We start from the raw sequence: 21,486 nt of genomic DNA, 5'->3' as shown, positions 1-21,486 counted from the left end.
CTCAGAAACGCCGATGTCAACGTTTAATGATGTTTCCTTCGTTGTGTCCCTGTTTCATGTCCCTCCTATCCGATCTATAAACTTTTACTTAGTCGCGGCAATACATACACACACTCTTTACAGACACTCGGGCCAAAGGTTGTGCAGTCCACTGATCATTCAACAAGAGCCAAAGGTTGTACCGCTCATGACAACTCTACACGAGCTGATGATTGCGCCGGCTAGTGACCATTCTATCCTGGATTCCTCGAGTCGAGAAAGACGCACCACGCTAGATATGGGGTACAGACTAGGGGGGCGTTGCTGATTAATGGTCAGCTGCATCCCAATAGGAAGTATCCCGTGTCGGGCACACGTACAGAACACTTGTAATACTAACCTCGAGCCAACCGCGAGTAATCGGTTACATATTACTAATATAGTTGTAAGACAAAAATTGTCAAAATATTGGACTCCCGGCCCCGTCAGGCTAACGCCACATGTGCCTTAATAAAATATATATTTTGGGAAAAAAATTGTTTTTTCTTCCACTAACACCATGACCGAACGGAATTGTAAATCACTTTATTTATTGTTTCTTTTAGTGTTCAACTATTTACCCTTTCGACAATATTCGTGCTTTGAGCGTTAATAATGATTGAGTTCACTGTTCAAAACTACTCGAAAAGGATTTAATTGAGATGTCAGATCACAAAAGGGCACACCTAAAAGGGTCTAACTCAAAATAACACAAACATTGGATCTAACAAAAAAGGTCTAACTGAAATCAACAAGTATAAAGGCGCTATATATTAATGTTACGTTCATTTCAAAAATTTGTAATGTTAGTGTTGATTTTTCCTACAGTGTCGTATCAATAAGTGAAGAATAAATTTTCGCGCTTCTGTTGATACGTTATTATATTTATAACAACGTTGCTGTTTTAAATAGGATTTGAAAAAGAGAGTTAAAATTTCATAGTCATGTTTCTCGAAACTGTCACATTCCAGTTAGGCCCTATTGACATGTTGCTCTAGAGTTACCCAAATAATGGATCTTGCAGTGTTGGAAAAAAGCATCTTCGCTAAGATCAAATGCATAGATTTTCGGGCTAGGTAGCATCGAAAACCTATATATTCCAAACGAAAATCAAAAAGATAGATCCAGGCAACCATTGAATATGAGCAAATGAACTTTCGTCCTTCAATATGTTTTGATGTTTATTTTTTCCACCCAGTGTCATTTTCATCTTGATTATCGGAAACGTCAGAACTGAATTTCATTTCAGCCAAATGGATAACAGCTGTTGTTAACTTCTAACCTGAGGCTGCTGTGTGCGGTTGGGTTTTGCAGTTGCCGGATGCCGTGATCGGAAATACCTTATGAAATTCCCGATGTCGCAAATGACTTGACGGTAGCTAAAACCACTCGTTGTATTCATTCTGCATATGCCGTTGCTACCGTTTCGGCAAATAAAATTTATTTTGAACTCAAATTCACTGCCAGAACGAATATTGTTTCGGATGTGATGAATATCAATTTGTTGCTTTTGATATCCAAAGTATAAATAATAGCGAAGTTAATGTCGCATTCATTCATTATAGCAAATTTGCTCATGCAACAGCGATATGAACAAAATGAACTCGTTTGTAATTGTCATCAATATAATGAGGGCAGTGTGTTTCAAGCTGAAAAAAAGTCATTTACACTGGAACAAAATCATATTCGTTTCTCGTGAATATTTGTTGATATTCTAAGACACTGAGATCTTGAACAAGCCTAAGTAATCTAAGGGAGGTTCGAGAATCCGGATTAGATGTATATTTATAGGTGGTCTATGTGTATGCCTATATTTGAGAAATCTATAAAAAATTTATTCAGATTTGATAGCATTACTTGGGTAGCATCCAGAGGCACCATTCGATTTGCGCAATTAATATCATACTAGCCATAATATAGTATCTAATGAACTATTCTAGTTAGAATAAATAATCAAAAATTATTAGTCGTCAACATACTTCCATAGAATAAAAATAAGAATCACTTGAATCTTATTCTGAAACTCCTACGTGTATACTACTTTTCGATCACCCCTACCCACGCTAACCAATTGAAACCTGAGTTGGGATTAGAGCGACCCACCGAACGAACCAACCAACGACCGATGAAAACCAAAACCAAGCGATACAAACGGCAGCGTTGAAATATACCATACGCAAACGGTGTGGAAGAAGTAGAAACAGAAAGGTTTTTCGGTCCCTATCCGCTCTGCCTTGATGTGTATAACCATTTCCCTTGTGTATCCTAAATGAATAATCTTACCGAGGACCCTTTTCACCCTTCGTCTTTGTTCTGTGTGTATGTGCCAATATGGTTATACAGCCATTTGGTGCGCAGATCTTTCTACCCAATCGACCCGACCCTCAATAGCCTCAGTGCAAATTGTGAACGAACCATCGAACCGAGTACCAACACCAACAAAAAGCCCCTTACAAGCTAAATGACCCTCGTCAAAGCTGAATGCTCTCGCTACAGTGAACGGAATGAAACCATTCGGCACCCACATAAAATATCCACTGACTCAGCGCTCTCGGGGGCTGGGGCTTGGGAATACACCCCATGGTATCGACCTTTTTCTAGGATCTACCCACATTACCCCCAAAACCAACTTTTGCTATTTCTGTGGAACTGTTCGAAGCCAAAATCAATATTCAATTACCTTAACAGAGGTGCACATCATAACCCTGGATACAACCGTTGTCGGGGCGTTTGGATTTCCTCCGCGTACCGGAAATATCGGCAGCATGTCGCTTCCGTCCGACTCCGTCAGACAGAGCCGACAAATGTTCTCGATGTTCTTCGGTAGATTTATCATGATTCCAACGACCAATTCTTGTTTCACTCACGTCTGTCACTCACAGTCAATCTCCGGACCTTAACTTTTTTATACTTAACTTCATTTAAACCGCTTGATTGAGCAGAGTTCGGTATGGCACATCACTGGTATCACAACACTTGACACTCGCTTCTGTTTATGGAAGATCCTCACTTGTATACAGAAGCAGCACTGAAGTAGAGAAGGAAAAAAACACGCGCGCTCGCACACACCAACAAACAGGCCCCTTACGGGACGTAATGATGTGTTTTGTTGTGTTGTGTTGTGTTGCTGCCGATGACGATGACGATGATGATCCGCCAAAACAGATGCTGCGCACTGCGATGAAGCTCCAATTACACGTCCGCTTGCTTCGCCGGGTGGTACAACAGTGATAAAAGAAACCTAGCAGCCAAACAGGGGCAGTTGCTTGCTACAGTGTCTGCGCGTGGGAAAAGGATGGGTAGAAAAACGGAGAGGTACAATGTTTTGATGCAGTTTGAATGTCTACCTATTGGCGATCTAACGTACAAATCTACACCTAGGCAGCGCTGCGGTGAAAGTGATGATGGTTTTAAATTTTGCCATGTGAGCTTATGGAAGGTTTGTAGTTCTTTCCATAAATTACAATGTTATAATCATAAAAGATTATTTGATTGCGATGAGTTTGTAAGAAATTTAATTCTGCGCAATTTTATATATAACATGTTATTTATTTACCTCTCTCAGTAGTGAAAACTATAAAAATGTTGACAATGGTTGAATTAAAGAAGGGAATTCGAGAGCACAATCAAACACAAGTAGAAAAATGTACCATTCCTGCATGTGAGAACTACCTTGAAAAGCCCGGAAGTAAAATATACGTGATTTGTTTTTGAGTTTTAGGTTACATTAGCATCATTTTCTTAGTTCAAAAACAAAATCCAGATGTCTCACCGATCGTTTACGTTTTGCGTTAGATCGCCAATTGGCGATCTAACGTACAAATCTACACCTAGGCGGCGCTGCGGTGAAAGTGATGATGGTTTTAAAGTTTGCCATGTGAGCTTATGGAAGGTTTGTAGTTCTTTCCATAAATTACAATGTTATAATCATAAAAGATTATTCGATTGCGATGAGTTTGTAAGAAATTTAATTCTGCGCAATTTTATATATAACATGTTATTTATTTACCTTTTTCAGTAGTGAAAACTATAAAAATGTTGACAATGGTTGAATTAAAGAAGGAAATTCGAGAGCACAATCAAACACAAATAGAAAAATGCACGATTCCTGCATGTGAGAACTACCTTGAAAAGCCCGGAAGTAAAATATACGTGATTTGTTTTTGAGTTTTAGGTTACATTAGCATCATTTTCTTAGTTCAAAAACAAAATCCAGATGTCTCACCGATCGTTTACGTTTTGCGTTAGATCGCCAATTGGCGATCTAACGTACAAATCTACACCTAGGCGGCGCTGCGGTGAAAGTGATGATGGTTTTAAATTTTGCCATGTGAGCTTATGGAAGCTTTGTAGTTCTTTCCATAAATTACAATGTTATAATCATAAAAGATTATTTGATTGCGATGAGTTTGTAAAAAATTTAATTCTGCGCAATTTTATATATAACATGTTATTTATTTACCTCTTTCAGTAGTGAAAACTATAGAAATGTTGACAATGGTTGAATTAAAGAAGGAAATTCGAGAGCACTATCAAACACAAGTAGAAAAATGCACGATTCCTGCATGTGAGAACTACGTTGGAAAGCCCGGAAGTAAAATATACTTGATTTGTTTTTGAGTTTTAGGTTACATTAGCATCATTTTCTTAGTTCAAAAACAAAATCCAGTCTCACGTTTTCGCCAATTGGCGATCTAACGCAAAACGTAAACGATCGGTGAGACATCTGGATTTTGTTTTTGAACTAAGAAAATGATGCTAATGTAATCTAAAACTCAAAAACAAATCACGTATATTTTACTTCCATCGTGATCGATGATTCCGTTGACCTACAACCCTTAATTGTTAAATGATGCTGAATGTTGTCCTGAAAAATTCATGCCGATTCTAAGGAAAAAACCAAAAGCATATTTTTGTAGGCATACATCTTTTCGATCATAGATGCACCGTTTTTTCCTGAATATTTCAGCATCCTTCATGCAACTTGAGAATTCCATCCTCTCAGAACTTATGCTATACAGTAAGTTGAAGTTCTTACAAGAATCTTAACAGTTAATAATCTGAAGATGCAATATCTGGTGTGTAAGGCGGGTGGAGTTTTAGAAGCGCCCTAGAAGCGTTCTGGATCGTTGATTTTCATACGTTCAGCTGCTAGCAGTACTTGTTGGAATTCATCGAAACTAGTTGCTTGGTAGAAGCTCATGATACAGATTTTCTTCTAGTCCTACCAGACCCAGCCATAACTTTCTTCAAGCGAAAACCTGCTTCGGGGTTCCATTCACTTGCTAAGATTTTTTTTAACTCAATATTCTTGTAAATGATTTGGCCTTTACAATTCGCTACAAATATGTGTTTTCGTCGCGTTTATGGAACGAAACGCAGATTGAGATAAGTCCCTTCAAGTGTTTTCGGTAAAATAAACCCTTATTCTTGAATCCGGTCGGATTTGAAATTAGCACAATGTTGCGTTCTTTAAGAGGATATTCTAGTCTAAAAATTTGAAAAAAATTATTTCTCTAATTTAGACATTTAAGAATATACCATAGAAGAGACTTTTTGGAAATCTCATTACTTACCAAGTTATAGCCATTTTAGTGATGCGATATCTTATCTAGTACGGCCATAAGAATTAACTTCAAACGCGTTTTTCTCGAAATATGTTTTTCAAACTGGTTTACACGATATCTCAAGTTCTACTTATCCGATCTATGTTTATATGAATACAATCTGTATGTATATTTCTATCGCATGAACCTATAAAAAATCATAATTTCGTAACTTTACTATTTTAAAAAAATCAAGAAACTTAAAAAATTATAGGAGGTTGTGTCCAAGACACGACCGCATTGACGTAGAACTACGCTGTAGTTTGATTCAAGTCGCTTGTGATTCATTCTTGTCCTCACAGAAAAATACATGCTCGAGATAAACGCAGTTACCATCCTTAGTGGAGAAAGTGTTGCTACTGACAAGCGAAACCAAATCACATACAAAATCCCAGAACGACATTTACTTTCTTGATGACTAAATAAACGAAATAAACTCTTTCTGTTAATCTCAACAACCTCGAAAAGAGTAGCACTGTTTCATTATGATCAAGATTAGCGCAAGTGCAATCCTAGTTGAAAGCAGTTTTGCAATTGGCACGCGAACCCAAATAAATTAATAACTTATTATAACTTATTGAATAACTTGGTATTCCTCAAATAATTTGTTGGTGCACAACCTTAACACCTGCTTCACCATAGCGTCAGTTCAATGCATTGATGAACTGTCAATGGCACCAACGAAGCCTTTATGATGACAGAAAACAAACAATGTTAACTGCTTGGAACATATTTGCCTCAGCAGAGATTCATTACTAATACCCTAGCGTAAATATTTCCCTCCCGTTATCTCCCCTCCTTGTTTATATTTATCATTACGACTGCATAATTTGCAACAGCAAACAGTAGTCAATCATAGCATTAAAAAATTAGGCGATTGTTACATAGTTACAGGGCCAATGCACACGGGAGCAGATACAAATGGGGTTTCAGGGTAGCGAATATGCACTATTTTACGTACGGGTTATGACGCACGCACGTACGCACACAAGTATCCATATATCGATGGCTTGAAGCCATTAAATATACACACAATTATCTCCGTTTTGCGCTCTTCTCAACAGAAGCCCTTTTTGTTAATATTGCCGGTCTAGATCAGCTTAGCTGTCATTCTTAGTGGAGAGAGTTTTACCACCGTCATGTAAAACCAAATCACAGACAAAATTCCAGAACATTTATTTTCTTGGTGAGCTGACGATAGCCTAGCTTGGTGATTTCCTACAAAATTGTGTATCTCAGAACCTTAATGCAATGGCGTCAGTTTGATACCATGATTGCAATGCTAGAGACATCAGCGAGTAATTTGATCGCGTCCACAGCTCAAACCGAAACGAAGACATGTGAGACTTTAAATTTCTTCAGTTCATTCGTCTCTAACCTTCAAAAAGGTTCTTGGAAAACTTGACTTTTTCCTCGTATTACTTGAGAAAGGCATTCTATCTCTCACCGTCCAGCTCACCCAGCAACGACGTTGTTCAGTCGGTATCCTCACGAAGAATGAAAGTTTGCCTCAGCGAGATCCACTGTTTATACTCTAGGCAATTCCCCTTCGTTCTTCTTTTCCTTCGTTCACGGAGGCATTAAATCTTACGATTTCCCCTTCGTTGCTCGTTGATAAGTTGCCCGTTATTGACAGCTCTGTTCGGGAAAGCGCTCAAATGGCAGAACAAATGTATGGGAAAATGGAAACGCTTAAAGTTTTCATGAATTTTAACCATTTACACATCATGGGATTGTAATGCATAGCATATCAAACAAATCTTAGGGAATTTACGATTCGTTTGGTATGTAAATCGCCAAAATCCGTTCGCGGCGAAAATAGTTATTAACGTTAACTTTATTTCATAAAATCGTGACCTGTTTTCTGATTTGGCACCCTTAATGAAAGACGTAGTTCTACGTCAAAAAAAGTTTTTAACAGCATTTTTTGACGTAGGACTACGTCTAACCGGAAGATATAGGGGGTGAAATGGAAATCTAGGCACTGAACAAGTAGGAAAAAATGCAAGATTTGGAACGCTTATAACTCGAGCATTTCTCAATAGATCGCAAAGGTTTTTGCATCAATTGATAGGAAATATATCTACGCATCTATCATAACGAATAACATTTCATTTTTCTTGAGATAAATAATTGAATAATTGTGAAATATCAAGCATTGTCAAAATGCACTATGTGCCCATTTTTGATTGGTCCATTTTGACGTGGGACTACGTCTAACCGGAGTATATGGGGGGTTAAATGAAAACCTAAACACAGAACATGCAGGAAAAAATGAAAGATTCCAAATGCTTATAACTCGAACATTTCTTACTGTATCGGAAAGATGTTTGCATCAATTGATACGGAATATTTCTACGCTTCTATCGCAATTAATAAAATGTTATTTTTCATTAGATAAACAATTGAATAACTGTGAAATATCAAGCGTTATCTAAACGCCCTAACTGCCTAGTTTTGATTGGCCCGATTTACGGTTTCCCGAACACAGACTTCAAAATCAATGTACCTGTAGGAATCCGCTTAGCAAATATACATGCAAGTAGGGAGTATCTCTGTTCCAACCGAGCTGTGTTTCCCTAACACGGACTTCAAAGTCAATGTGCCTGGGGGAATCCACTTTGCAAATACATGAGAGTCGGGGGTATTTTTGTTCTGACTGAAATGTGTTTCCCTAACGCAGACTTCAAATCCATGGAGCGTACGGAAATTGGCATTGCAAATACATGCAAGTCGCGGACATTTTTATTCCGACTGAAATGTGTTTCCCTAACACAGACTTCGAATCCATGGAGTGTGGAGAAATTGGTATTGAAAATACATGCTAGTCGGGGACATTTTTATTCCGGCTGTAATGTGTTTATCTATTTCGAACGCCCTCGATGCCGCCTTGTTCTGGATTTGCCACCAAAGCAGTTTGTGTAAAGAACAAACTTTTTCTTCTGCTACCAGCTGCCGTTTTGCGCAATCCGTTTGCCACTCGCTGCAACTGCCTGTTGTTGTCTTGGTGTCCACGGAACCGATTGTGGTCTGTTCTGAATGCGTGTTTTCTTATCGTCGCGAGCAGCTTTGCCAGCTAACTCGATAACTTCGGCGGCCGAAACTATATATCGCCGGCTAGGTGGACTGGTGCACTGGTACTAACGCGCTCGGCCTAGCTCCCCTTGCGGAGCAATTGGCGGATACACCTACGGTGAATTGCAGACCAACACGGTTTGAGCGGGATTTTGCCTTTCCCTTCACTTTTCTTCCTTTGTCATGTCCAACCATGGCTGCTTGTGTTGGTTTGTTGATTTGATGTGATACGAAACGATGTGGTGTACGGTTTGGATGAGAATGATCGTTACGGCAGCGGAGCGGGGATTTTTAAGCTGACTGGCTGGCTCGAGAATTACGCATGTGTGAGACTGCGACCAATGTTTCGTTCATATTTTTTCTTTTTCCTTTCCAATCATGCTTCATTGTATTTCGCTGCTGCTCTGGTTGCCCGTTTTGGTCGGTACGATTTGAGGAGCACAAAATGGACCAATCAAAAATGGGCACATAGTGCATTTGGACAATGCTTGATATTTCACAATTATTCAATTATTTATCTCAAGAAAAATGAAATGTTATTTTTCCATATGATAGATGCGTAGATATATTTCCTATCAACTGATGCAAAAACCTTTGCGATCTATTGAGAAATGCTCGAGTTATAAGCGTTCCAAATCTTGCATTTTTTCCTACTTGTTCAGTGCCTAGATTTTCATTTCACCCCCTATATCTTCCGGTTAGACGTAGTCCTACGTCAAAAAACATAAAACAGAAAATAGAAACAAACTTCGATTTTTTCTCCAAAAAGGTAAGGAATGTCCACGTGGTATGTGGACAGCCCCTTACTTCTCCTCGCTTCGTTCGAAATCATCTACTTCCAACAAACAAAATAGTTGGTTTATTTTTGTCAGTTTATCGCACAATCAAATTTACGTATGTACTCCAATCCAATGTCACAATAAACAGGCGGCTATGCTCGAGATCAAGACGGGTTTATGGTACTAGGTGAGGCCGTTTCGTCATAAAGTTGGTTAGGGGAGCGGTATATGAAAACAGTACAGAAGAAAGCAGAAGGGGAATTATGTCCTTGAAGCGTGAAAGAGACAGACTGATCACGAACGAGCTTGGGCACAAGCGTATTGTGTTTTGTTTACAAACAAAACACAGTAGACTCCTAAGATGGCTGAAGAGTGGTTCTAGCAAGTTGGCCCACCTTAGGATATACTTCTACGCGCCTTGGTCTCGGTCTTGTTTGTAAACAAAACACAATACGCTAGTGCCGAAGCTCGCTCGTGATCAGTCTGTCTCTTTCACGCTACAAGCAAATAATTCCCCTTCTGCTTTCTTCCGTACTGTTTTCATATACCGCTCCCCTAACCAACTAAGTGACGAAACGGCCTCACCTAGTACCATAGACCCGTCTTGCTCGAGACTTTATTTGTACTGTCAGCACAACCCTGGAGCGAATAATTTGAATATCATCAGGCACTTTGTGTCCGCCGGATATAACTGACCTGGAATTTACAACATCCTCTCACTACTGGATGAAGGCATCGAAGCCTGATCCCGGTCGTCTAATTGCAGCAGAAGCTGAGAAGGAAGACCGAGAGCGAAGTTCAGCATCTTGGGCCGGAAAATGCGGAAACGTCATTCGTGGCCGGTTGTTCCTAAGAAGCAGGCAATCACACAGAAGGAGCGGCTGAAGGTGCTGGTGAAAAATATCTACTTGACGCTGGACGGCAACGACTGGCAGAGAACCGAGTACTCCACGTCCCCACCCAAGGAGATAAGCGATGACGGCAGATATATCTCCCACACCAAGTTCTCTAAGTAGGTTCTCTTGCGGCTAACAATCAGCAAGAAGAGAATGTGCGATGAGTGGGGAAATATACAGTACGAAGTGCCTACGAAGTTTTCGTCTCCATCAGGAAGAACCACGCGAGAAGGATGTTGTTTTTTGTCCGAACTTGGCCTCGATCCATTATGTCAAAAGATAACTGGAGAAGATGGACCGGCCGAAAATAAACGTTTCATCCTCTCAACGTTCCCCAGCTGCGACCAATAGAAAAAAACAGGAAGTGGGTTATATCTATGGTATAACCGCAATGGTGACGTAGGACTATCGTTGATTTAGTGATCATTTGTTTGAAGTTGAATCTGAAACCATTCTGAATGAATGAATAAATGAATATTTGGGGGACTTCGAAAACGAGAGCGTTACGTTGGAAGTACAAAGTTTTATGCATCCAATATTGGATATGAAAATATCCTACTGAAGGGGAAGAATCATCTTCGAAAGCTTTCCTGCTAATTAAACTTGATTGAAAAATCACAGAACCAAATGTATTTGGTCGCAGTGTTATATGGTTAAAAAACATTAAAATAAACTCTTTCGCTTGCATGTTATTTTCAATGCCAAGGGGAACTGGCAGATTATTTTGCAGCAGCGATATCTTTCCGGATTCTTCTCGAAGTCCACCACCAGTGGTTAATGCTGTAACCCGCGACACTGGGAAAGCGTGCGAGCCAGTCGCTACCGGGGCTTTTACGTAGATAAGCGGCTGGCTTATGCGCCACCCTCGCGAAGAGGAGACCAGCCGCCGTGTTTGCTGTCGTTGCCCGGCTCTGAGATACCCTACACCTGAGGGCGGGTTTGTCCGTTTGTCGCTAAACCCGGTTTGTTCCGCGACTGTTGGCTGCGCTACAAAGTGAGACCCGCGACACCGTTTGTCCGCGTTCCGAACCTAAAGCAATCGAAATTCACTCCGGTGATTCTCAATGAACGCCGTTTATACTGAAATTCTCATCACTGGATCTAATCAATGATGATCTCCCACCCACCTTGAACCAGCTTCAGAATGGGAAGCGGGGGTTGAAGATTTCCGTAACAGAAAGGAGTCCCAACCCAGGACACGTGTGACCTCACTACAAATTTAATCGTATTGACGGGTTTTAGGCTACACCGCAAAGCCAGTAAATATGCAGAACTCTTCTTCCCTAAACAAACTTTAACGACATTTATTTTATCAAACAAAACTCGATTTAATCAATTACATACATTTTTCCCCATAACAAACTCATGTATATTCAAAACAGCATTCAACTACCGACGATATAATTTTATACAAACATGATTATTTCAACAACCTTAAAATTTAAACATATACATATTTTTATTTTATCTCCCTCGGGTTTCGAACATCGGACCTGCGCGTTTCCTATCTACCCTACGATTGCACCTCGACCAAGCGTTCTTCTATACCGATGGGCATGTGCTCACCATCGGTATCGGTTCATCCAGAACACGCTTCAACTTAGTGTGGCTTTTGTTTCGTGTGGCATTCATTAGTTTTGTGTGGTTTTTCTGTCTCTATTTATTCCCTACATGCGCATGTATGTTAATAATGGAAATAAATAGATTTCTACTCACGACCTAGGATTTTACGTGGTTCTGCTTTACCGCCATTCCTTTAGACGATGAACGGGTGAATCTTTGAGTCCGCTCACAGAATGATGCTGGCGCCGTACTGCGTTTACCGGTGCGCGGGTGTGGTTTTGCGTCTGCGTACTTCGCGCAGCCACCTGGGTTGACGAAAGAGGTGACAAATCCGGGCCTCGAGCGTGGGGTCCAAAGCGGTTCTTCCTGCACACATTTAAGGGAAAGAAACGAAATACCACATAGTGCCACATTTAAATTATGAACTAAGCCACGTGCCACATGTTTCTGAAGCTTACCTCCAATTTGGTTTGATAGATAACTTGAGAGGGAATCTAGCTCACTTACTCACGTTTTATAAACGAACTTGATCTATCTAACTATTACAAAAAGAAAAACGGAAAAAAAAGAGAAAAACTTCAGCACACTGACTGCGGTGTAACATATACCGACTTTTACCTTTGGCAACTTTTTACGCGATACAAAAAACACTAATCCGCTCTGGCCTCTTCCACGGTCCAAGTCGGAATGGGCAAGCCCACTTTTCGATCCTCAGATCAGCCAGATGTTCATTGGAACCGGAACTACGTAATTGTTAACGATGATAACAATTCCGTAGTCGCACCGAAGTTCCTTCTGTGCTTGGATTTGTCCCGCTTTCAAATATTCGCGGGCAATTGTCTTTCATCTCCCGAGCGCAGTTTCAATCGAGTCACTTGCCGGGTTTAGATTTCCAAGAACAAGAAAACCGCCGAAAGACTCTTCCCTTTGGGGGAAAAAACAGAAAACGAAAAAAAGTCTACGAGGCATGTGTTGGTGCTCTGCGTCCTGGCTAAATTGAGCCGCCGAGTTACACCTGGCACTCAATATGGTCAGCCGCCCAAATCGAAAATGGGAATGGCACTCGCATTGTCATGCATCTCATTCTACACAGAGAAAGACACTCAGAAGCACACACCGCTGTTGATTCTGAGCTGAAGAAAATAGTACGAGGGGTTCCCCAAAGTAATTTGTGGTACACGCTACAATGCTAACTCGATAACCACCTGTTAATTGCACGTGATTGAAAAATCACAAAACCAATTGTAAACATTAAAATAAACTCTTTCGCATGAATGTATTTTTCAATTCCCAGGGGAACTGGCAGATTATTTTTCAGCAACGATTGAATCTTTCCGGAATTTTCTCGATGCTGAATGGCATCCAAACGAAAAGTTCCGCGCGTGTATGTGTGTGTGTGGCGGCTGCTCCGATCTCTTCCCAGGGAATCGTTTGCGGCATCACTCTCCTCCTGATGGATTCCCTTCTGGCCTGGTGCACAAACAGGCTCTTGGTGACACCGTTCATCCGCGCTTTCATGATAAACGAAGAGCTTCACCACAACAGCGACAACATGCTCCTATCGCTGTTCAATTATAACTAAGTGGATTTCCGAGCGGCGCTCGCTTATATACTAATTGGTGATTTCAATAGCTCGTTTTGAAAGCAATTTTAAGACTATTGAAACAAGTTTTTGGATCAAAAAGTAACAAGACATTTTATCTTTCGTTTTCGAAACTTTAATTCACACCCCGAAATGAAAGACCTAGTCGTACGTCAAAAAATTAAACGAATCTCAAACGGAGGATCTGCTCCAATAATTTTGTGGCTAAAACAAAAAAGCAGCTGATCGCCAATGCCACGAATGAGATGAAGAACATGTCTTTTCATCGGCAATTTCTAAGGTTCTGACCATCAGCCGAGAGGCCGCCCGGCAGAGTGTCGAAACATTTTTGTATTGGGTGCACCACTTAATTCGTTCCGGTTCCGGTCACATTTATTTGAATACTAAAATGAATTAATACATTATTCAAAGTACTGATCATCACGAGCCACTATTTTTCCCCATCTTTCTGGCAATTTAAATATTCCGTAGCGAAAGAAGCGTTCATCTTTTGATGCCAAGAATGAATCCAGTCAATTTTTGATACTCTGTTCTGAAGTGTATTCCACTCAAAACGTTCTGCATCGATCGAACCAAATGGTAGTCGGTAGGGGCAGATCTAGGCTATAATGCGAGTGAATCAGAATTAATTTCAGATCCTCTATTCTTCAAATTGTTTGGAACTCGAACATCAACATGAGGACGAGCGTTGCCGTGAAGGAATATTATCGACTCGTGTCTGGTCGCATAATCTGAACGTTTTTCGACAATAGCTCGCTTTAACCCCTTGCCTTACGATTTGATTTCCAACAGCACGACCAAAACACGAGTACATCGAGTCGTTCCGCTGCTGAGCGAACATCATATGCCGAAAGCTATGTAATCATATCACATCGATACACCACGAGTGAGGTTCGATGTTGTACGATCTGGCACACTCTAATCGCCACGAGTGTGGTTCGACGTTATACGTGAAGGGGTGAAACGGATCAGTTGTTGCCTGTAGAATTCATCATTAGTCGTTTGACCAGGTTTTAACTGCATCACACCGGATGTCCAATATATCAACGAAGAAATACTACGAGAAAAATATATTACTTTTTTCACTTTACATTTAACTTTTAAGAGATCAAACAGTTACGTTAACGAAATACCATGAATCAAGAAACACTATACACACTTCCATTCAAATCTTTTCATTTGTGCTGTTTTATTGATCACATTCGATTAATTTTATAGATCGTTAAAGCATTCAAACACGCTTACAATACATTATATATGTTTCATTTAACACCCAAAATATTCATTAGAAATAATTTATATGGCAGAACAACATTTGCCGTGTCAGATAGTCTCACTATAAAATATGCTCTCAATTTTTTTTTCGCTTCGTCGATGGTAACACTGCATTCTCCACTTCGGGACAATAATATTCGGCTACTCATTTAGTCTGATCGGATGGTTTTTAGTGTCAATAGATTTACAAGAACGTGTATTTTTGGTGAACTCGTATTACTCGAGCAACCGAAGCCTTAATGAAACTGTGTCCACTTATGGTAAGAATTTCAACATTTCTCGTCGTCGATTACGTAATAATCAAGCAAAAGGAAACAATTGTTCTTTGTTCGAAAGTGGAAATGGATTTTCAAGTGAAAAAACGCACTCCTACATCTTATAACTATATAAAAAACAGATCTCCAAATGTGTTGTGTAAAAAATGTGTAAGCACAAAGCACGAGGAATGAATCATCCGATTTGAGATACCTTCATTTTATTATTTTTTCAGTATCGAACATGCATTCCATGTAACGGAGGAACATGTTATTTGCAAGTGATGGGAAATCTTGGACGAGAATTGTGTCTGAAAATAAATTGATATTATTATGACGAGTTTTGGTAGAAGTACTAGGAAACTTATAGTAAAAGGGAATAGTCAATCAATCAATAATTGTCATACAGAATCAATCAATGAACAATTCTGTGATTGGCCCCATGAATGTATTGGTGAATGTTTGAAGGTATTGATAACAAAAAATCCATTTTAGGCGAGATGAAGTTCTGCCGGGTCAGCTAATTTAAAGTAAAAACGTAGTTCATCAATCATACATAACTTTCCCCAATAACATCGTTTAATTTTGTATGATTTAAATGTACATGATAAAATGTTCGAACTTAAGTTCAACTGATAAACTATAAAAATGCTCTATTTTTTGTGACGTGACAATGCGTCAAAATACCTGTTTTACATAAATTAAAAAATGCAACCTAGGTCAACCCACGGTATTTAATCCTTATTCAATGGAATATAAAGATTGAAGTTTGTTTAAGGGGAGACCACGGTCTGAAAAATCGAATAAATCGGATTTTGTTTTTTTTTTTGCATTTTTGGGAAGCTTATGCCTTCAGAAATGTTGTTCTAAAAGCATTTTTCGATATTTGATTTCGTTGGAAAGTTACAGCCAAAAGTATGAAGTCACTTCAAGGGTTATAGTATTGCTGTACGAATTTTGAAACGCGTTTTGATCGAAACCTTGTTTTTTTCAAATAGTAGATCCTGAGATCTACGATTTTCCTCAAAGAGAAATTATGATCATGGTTTGACCACCTCTGATCACGGTTTGTCCGATTTTATAAGTCACCATTTTTGAATGAAAACATTCAAATTCCCAAGTAGATATTACATTTATCATTGCTTGAATTTACGGTCATCATATTGATCCATTCATAATTTAGGCTTTCTTCAGAATACTGTCTTTTCTTGGGCATTTTAAAAGTGTTTACCTCAACACATTCAACACAAAGAAACTTTATTTCTGCTATGCGCGAAGGACACAATAAACAAACTGCAGCGCGCCAAGCGATTGCCATAGACATTATGTGGACAAAACAACATTATTGAATTGCACAACTCATAATCAGAATTGAGTTTATCAAAATGCGTTAATTTAATGGTTTAGCTATGTAAATCTGATACAAATGGTGTGCAAGCATGATGTTTACAATATTTGTAAGTGTTATAATCCAGAATAGGTCTGAATACGTTAGCTCGAATGAGGGGCGCATTGACACCAATAGAAGGTGCATTTTATAATCCTTTAAAACATGTGATTACGTAAAAATACACTATAAATCTACTGTAAATCAAAAAGACAATTTTATTTATATGTTTTAAAGCATTCGAATACCTGATTTCACAAAGGTGTGCTGAATTAGAGCATTCAAAAAAGTGGACAAACCATGATCATATTTGCGACTGGACAAACTAAAATCATGTACCTTATACCTTGAACAATAACCAAAATACCCGTACACTTAACTTTATTCCTACACCCGAAAAAAAATCACGATAGATCATTATTTTTCGACCTTCCGGACAGGAGTTCCTCCTTAAGCAAGTGCAGAGGTATCTCAAGAAACATAAAAATAGTGAAAATCTAAAATATTTTAAATATAATTATGTAGTTTTTTTAACTCGTCTCTCTCAAAGTTTTTGGCATAAAAATAAAATTCGTTTCAAAAAAATTATGTTATAACTATTTCTTGTTCAAATAATGTTTTCAATCTTTATATATGAGGGGCTTAGAATGCAAGGGGTGTAAGTGACTTGATCGATTTCTCTTCACCAACTTTTTCTTTAGTTATAAATCAACTGTAAAAATGTTCCAAATTAAGTTTGCAATATAATTCGATAGTTGAGGTTCTGATCTATCTTCCACATTGTCAAATACAGCTGGGAATGTATTTGCAGCTCAGTTATGACCAAAAGAGAGAGTCGATGTAGAGAAATCGATCAAATCACTTACATCCCTTTCATTCTAAGCCCCTCATAGGAAAGAAGGATTTTCCCACGTACGTGTAAAATATCATTACAGGAAAACGGCTGATCAGATCGGCACGGTCAGTATATTTTTTTGAAGTTGCCTTCACCTAAATTAGAATGATAGAGTACTTTGGAAAATATTTGAGATGATTACAAAAGAAGGATATTTAAAATAAAGAGGGAAAATTCGAAAATAAGAGGTACGCATATTTATTTATTTATCACCGTCTCGAATTGTTTATCAATTCTACAGACTGTATCACTATAATAAGCTCTTAATCCTATTTTTAAAAAAGGGTTTGGACATATTAAAGTCAAACATCGCACATACACTGTTGAATTCATGAAATCCATAAGAAGTCCTGTGGCGACAAACAAACAGTAAATCACGCTCACGTAGTTGTCGAGATTGCACATAACACGATACATTATATAATAACGATCGACAGTCAAGATTACCATTTAATAGGTCGAACACAAGAAGTTTTTGAAGATTGGCACGCCTAGTAACTAGCGATTCCAAGGCGATCAGTCTGCAACGGCTTGTGTAGTTCGGAAGATGGTCTGGGTCAGTCCAAGGCATTTGTCGGAGAGCATATCGGATAAAGCTACGTTGCACTCTCTCCATTCGAATGATTTGCGTAGTGTGGAACGGGGACCACACGCAGGCAGCATACTCCAAAATGCTGCGGACTAACGAACAGTATAGCGTTTCGATAGCGTAGACATCGTTGAAGTTAATTGTGCTGTGACGGACAAATCCGAGGGCAGCAAACGCTTTGGCGGTTGTGACGCAGATATGCTGGTTGAACCTCAGTTTACTGTCTATGACGACTCCAAGGTCCCGTATGGAATCGACGCGTTCCAGAATTCCAGGCCCAACGAAATAACGGAATTCAATTCGAGACTGCCGGCGAGTGAACGACACTGTTTTGCATTTTGTTATGTTCATTTCGGGATAACGGAATGATCCCGACACCACAACCGTAGCTCTTCTATGTCAGCTTGTAGCGCACAACAGTCAAGGTGAGATTTAATTACTTTATAAATTTTCAGATCGTCGGCGTAGAGCAGTTTTCCAGCATTCAGTCGGAAGCACAGGTCGTTTATAAATAAAACGAAGATAAGCGGTCCGAGAACGCTTCCTTGCGGTACTCCAGATGTGATGGGAAAAATTCGAGAATGCGAGCCATTGATGTTAGCGTATCCCTTCCGCCCAGATAAATAACAACGAAGCCACTCAGTTATCCAGTACGGTAGACCCAGGTGACTAAACTTTGCTACTGCGAGTTCGTGGGGAACCTTGTCGAACGCTTTCGAGAAATCAAAGTAAATTGCATCTACCTGGTGTCTGAGCTCGATTTGCGTTGACAAAAAACTAGTGAACGTCATGAGATTGGTCGTTGTCGATCGTTTACTGACGAAACCATGTTGATACTCCGATATCATCGGTTGACATGCAGCAAACAGCACATTGTGAACTAGTCCCTCAAATACTTTCGCCACGCAACATAGGATGGAAATGCCTCGATAATTTTCAACAGCATGGTTAGATCCTGATTTGAAGATCGGACATATTGAAGCGGTTTTCCACTGCTGCGGAAAAGTGCTGTGACGTAGCGAATTATTGAAAATTGTCGTTAGTGGTGTCTGCAGAGATGAGGCGCATTCTTTTAGGAACAGTGGCGGAAGTTTGTCAGTTCCAGATCTTTTGGTCACGTCAAGTCTATTCAAGGCAGATGAGACATCGTGCTGAGTTATTTCGAACGGTGGCAAATCCAAATCGAAAGCGGGGCAATTCCCGAGACTGTCAGGCGAGAAAGCTGGTGAATTGGTGCTATGTACCTTCTCAAAATGATCTGCGAACAGGTTGGCTAAGCCTTCGGGGGAATCAGCTATGTTACCGTTATAAGTCATCTCGGCTGGGAATCGGTTAGACTGTATCCGATTGCGGATAAACGTCCAAAAATAGGAGGGATTTTGCTTCGCAGTCATCTCCAGACGGGCGATGTAATTTCAAAATGTTGCGGTTTGCAGTTCATGATAATAAGTCTCAATTGTACGAAGGTTGTTATGATTTGCATCCGTTCGCGCTAGAAAATAAAGCTTACGGGATTTGCGAACTACGTTACGAAGGTGCTGCAGCTCAGATGTCCACCAAGTCTGCTTGTAGGATCGACTACGAGGGACATGCTCATCCAGGATTGCATACAGATTGTCATAGAATATGCTCACCGTCTCGTCTGTATCCATCCCGAGAAACAACGTAACCCAGTCGGTGGCAGAGATAGATCTGTTGAGTTCGGTGAAATTGCAGCGTCGAAAATCAAAGTCGTCGGTTCGAGTTGTGTTCCCAGGAGGTTGCAGAAAGTTATGTATGTTGCGCTTGTTCGGACGTGAAAAAAAAAGTCCCTGGAGCAGCGATTGGTTTCTCAACTGCTCTAAGCTGAAAATCATTTATTGATACAATAATTGATACAATCCTTAGTACAAATTGAATTGCTTACATTAGTTTTTTTCTTCTTCTCGATTTGAATATCGCATAACTACTTCGCGGAGTTCTCTTCAAAATTCACCGCTGTTATCCGGAACAACATTCTTCAAGCAACGCGGTCTGAAAATGGATTTTTCCTAATTGATTTTTGAATATTCTGACAACGCTTGCTGTGACACAGTTGAAGTCTGCAGGGCTGTATTGCCAGAACAGCGCTGTGAAAATCATCATTTAGATCAATTTTACAGATCTGTACGATAACATACAAACTCTCTTGAAATATACTGGTTATTTTTACCAACCAAAATATTCTCTAAAAACAAATTATATGGTAGACCCACGTTTGCCGGGTCAGCTAGTTTTCTTCTAAAAATAGATTCGAAATTTGGTTCTCTAATGCGCAACCTCATGGAATGTGTCAAACATTTTTTGGGTTTTCACGGTTCATTTTAATAGAACCATATTTAATTGACAATTTCGGTCGCGCTGTGTCGCTGAAACTTGTTACGGAAGACAATAATTGGCATAGGATTAGGTTACGATACCGTTCTGAATCATATTTCGGACGTTTAAGGCATTTAAGCTTTCTATTTTGGTACCTATTTGATTGAAAACATAAAAAAATCATCGAATAGAATGCTTTTCAAATGAAGCGAATAAAAATCAAACTTCGGACACTAAATCAAATTTCGGACAGATTGAATTCAAATTTCGTACACTTTATTTTGTAATTTTTTGGACGAAAATTACATTACACTTGATTATATTGTATAATCAACTGCGAAACACCACTTACCATGCAATCACAGAAAACTGTTAACGATGATGAAAACTGATGAAACACTGGAGAAATTTTAATATCTATGAACGGGTAAATTCTCTCGCTAGGTAAACGTCAAACACAAACAATAATGAGTAGTGTTGTCAAATTTTTGCCGATTATGTTAAAATTCAAATGTAGTTCTCATACAAAATGATAGTGAAGCCAAGGGATTACCCTAAAGAAGCAATTGTGATACTAATTTTATAGTTATGTCATCAGTGCATTAAGCATTTCAAGATCAGAACAAAGTGTCCGAAATATGATTCAGAACGGTATATGTTGCACTTTTATTGTGAGTATATTTGAACTAAATTCGCCGCAGTCAACCACGTGTTAGGGAACACCTTACGGTCTACGCAACTGTATGGGAAATTAGAAGCTAACATTTCAACTCTACTTTAACATACTAACTATTTTATTAACCCTGTTGCATTGGTGAAGTAGTAGGGAGTTTATTGGTGCAAAAATCTCGTTAATCTATCAAGAAATGACTGCGACAGGAAGCGCTCAGAATTGATCAATTTTCAGGACGCGATCGATATTTAGTTTTTTCAATGCCCAAAAGACGTACTCCTTCGTGAAAATACAACACAATCAAATATTCAGCATCGGGGGGTCTCCGTAGCCACATTGGTTGCGCGTTCGCTTAGTAAGCGATCGATCGTGAGTTCAAAACTCAGGACCCTCATTGACCATCTTTGTGTTGTTACAGAATAGCTACGTCCACGCAACAATCATCAGCGATGGAGATCGATCCACGGTCGAAATTAGATCGATTCATCCATACAACTGCTCTGCTCTGCAAGACACATCGGGCTGCTGTTCTATAA

General features: G+C 39.4%; 1 protein-coding gene across 1 annotated transcript in view; it reads right to left on the bottom strand.

The window, feature by feature from the left end:
- Window positions 1-3,257, bottom strand: part of LOC129764725 (zinc finger protein 28-like) — a 34,348-nt gene extending 31,091 nt beyond the window's left edge. The window contains exon 1 of the mRNA XM_055764143.1: window positions 2,699-3,257. Coding sequence (XP_055620118.1) covers window positions 2,699-2,854 — 156 coding nt within the window. The 5' untranslated portion in view covers window positions 2,855-3,257. The remainder of the gene's footprint in view (window positions 1-2,698) is intronic.
- Window positions 3,258-21,486: the final 18,229 nt, after the last annotated feature.

Source organism: Toxorhynchites rutilus, chromosome 2 (genome assembly GCF_029784135.1).
Source record: "Toxorhynchites rutilus septentrionalis strain SRP chromosome 2, ASM2978413v1, whole genome shotgun sequence".
NCBI classification, from domain to species: Eukaryota; Metazoa; Arthropoda; class Insecta; order Diptera; family Culicidae; genus Toxorhynchites; species Toxorhynchites rutilus.
Note: the sequence above shows the minus strand (reverse complement) of the source record. Positions and strands in the feature narration are given on the sequence as shown.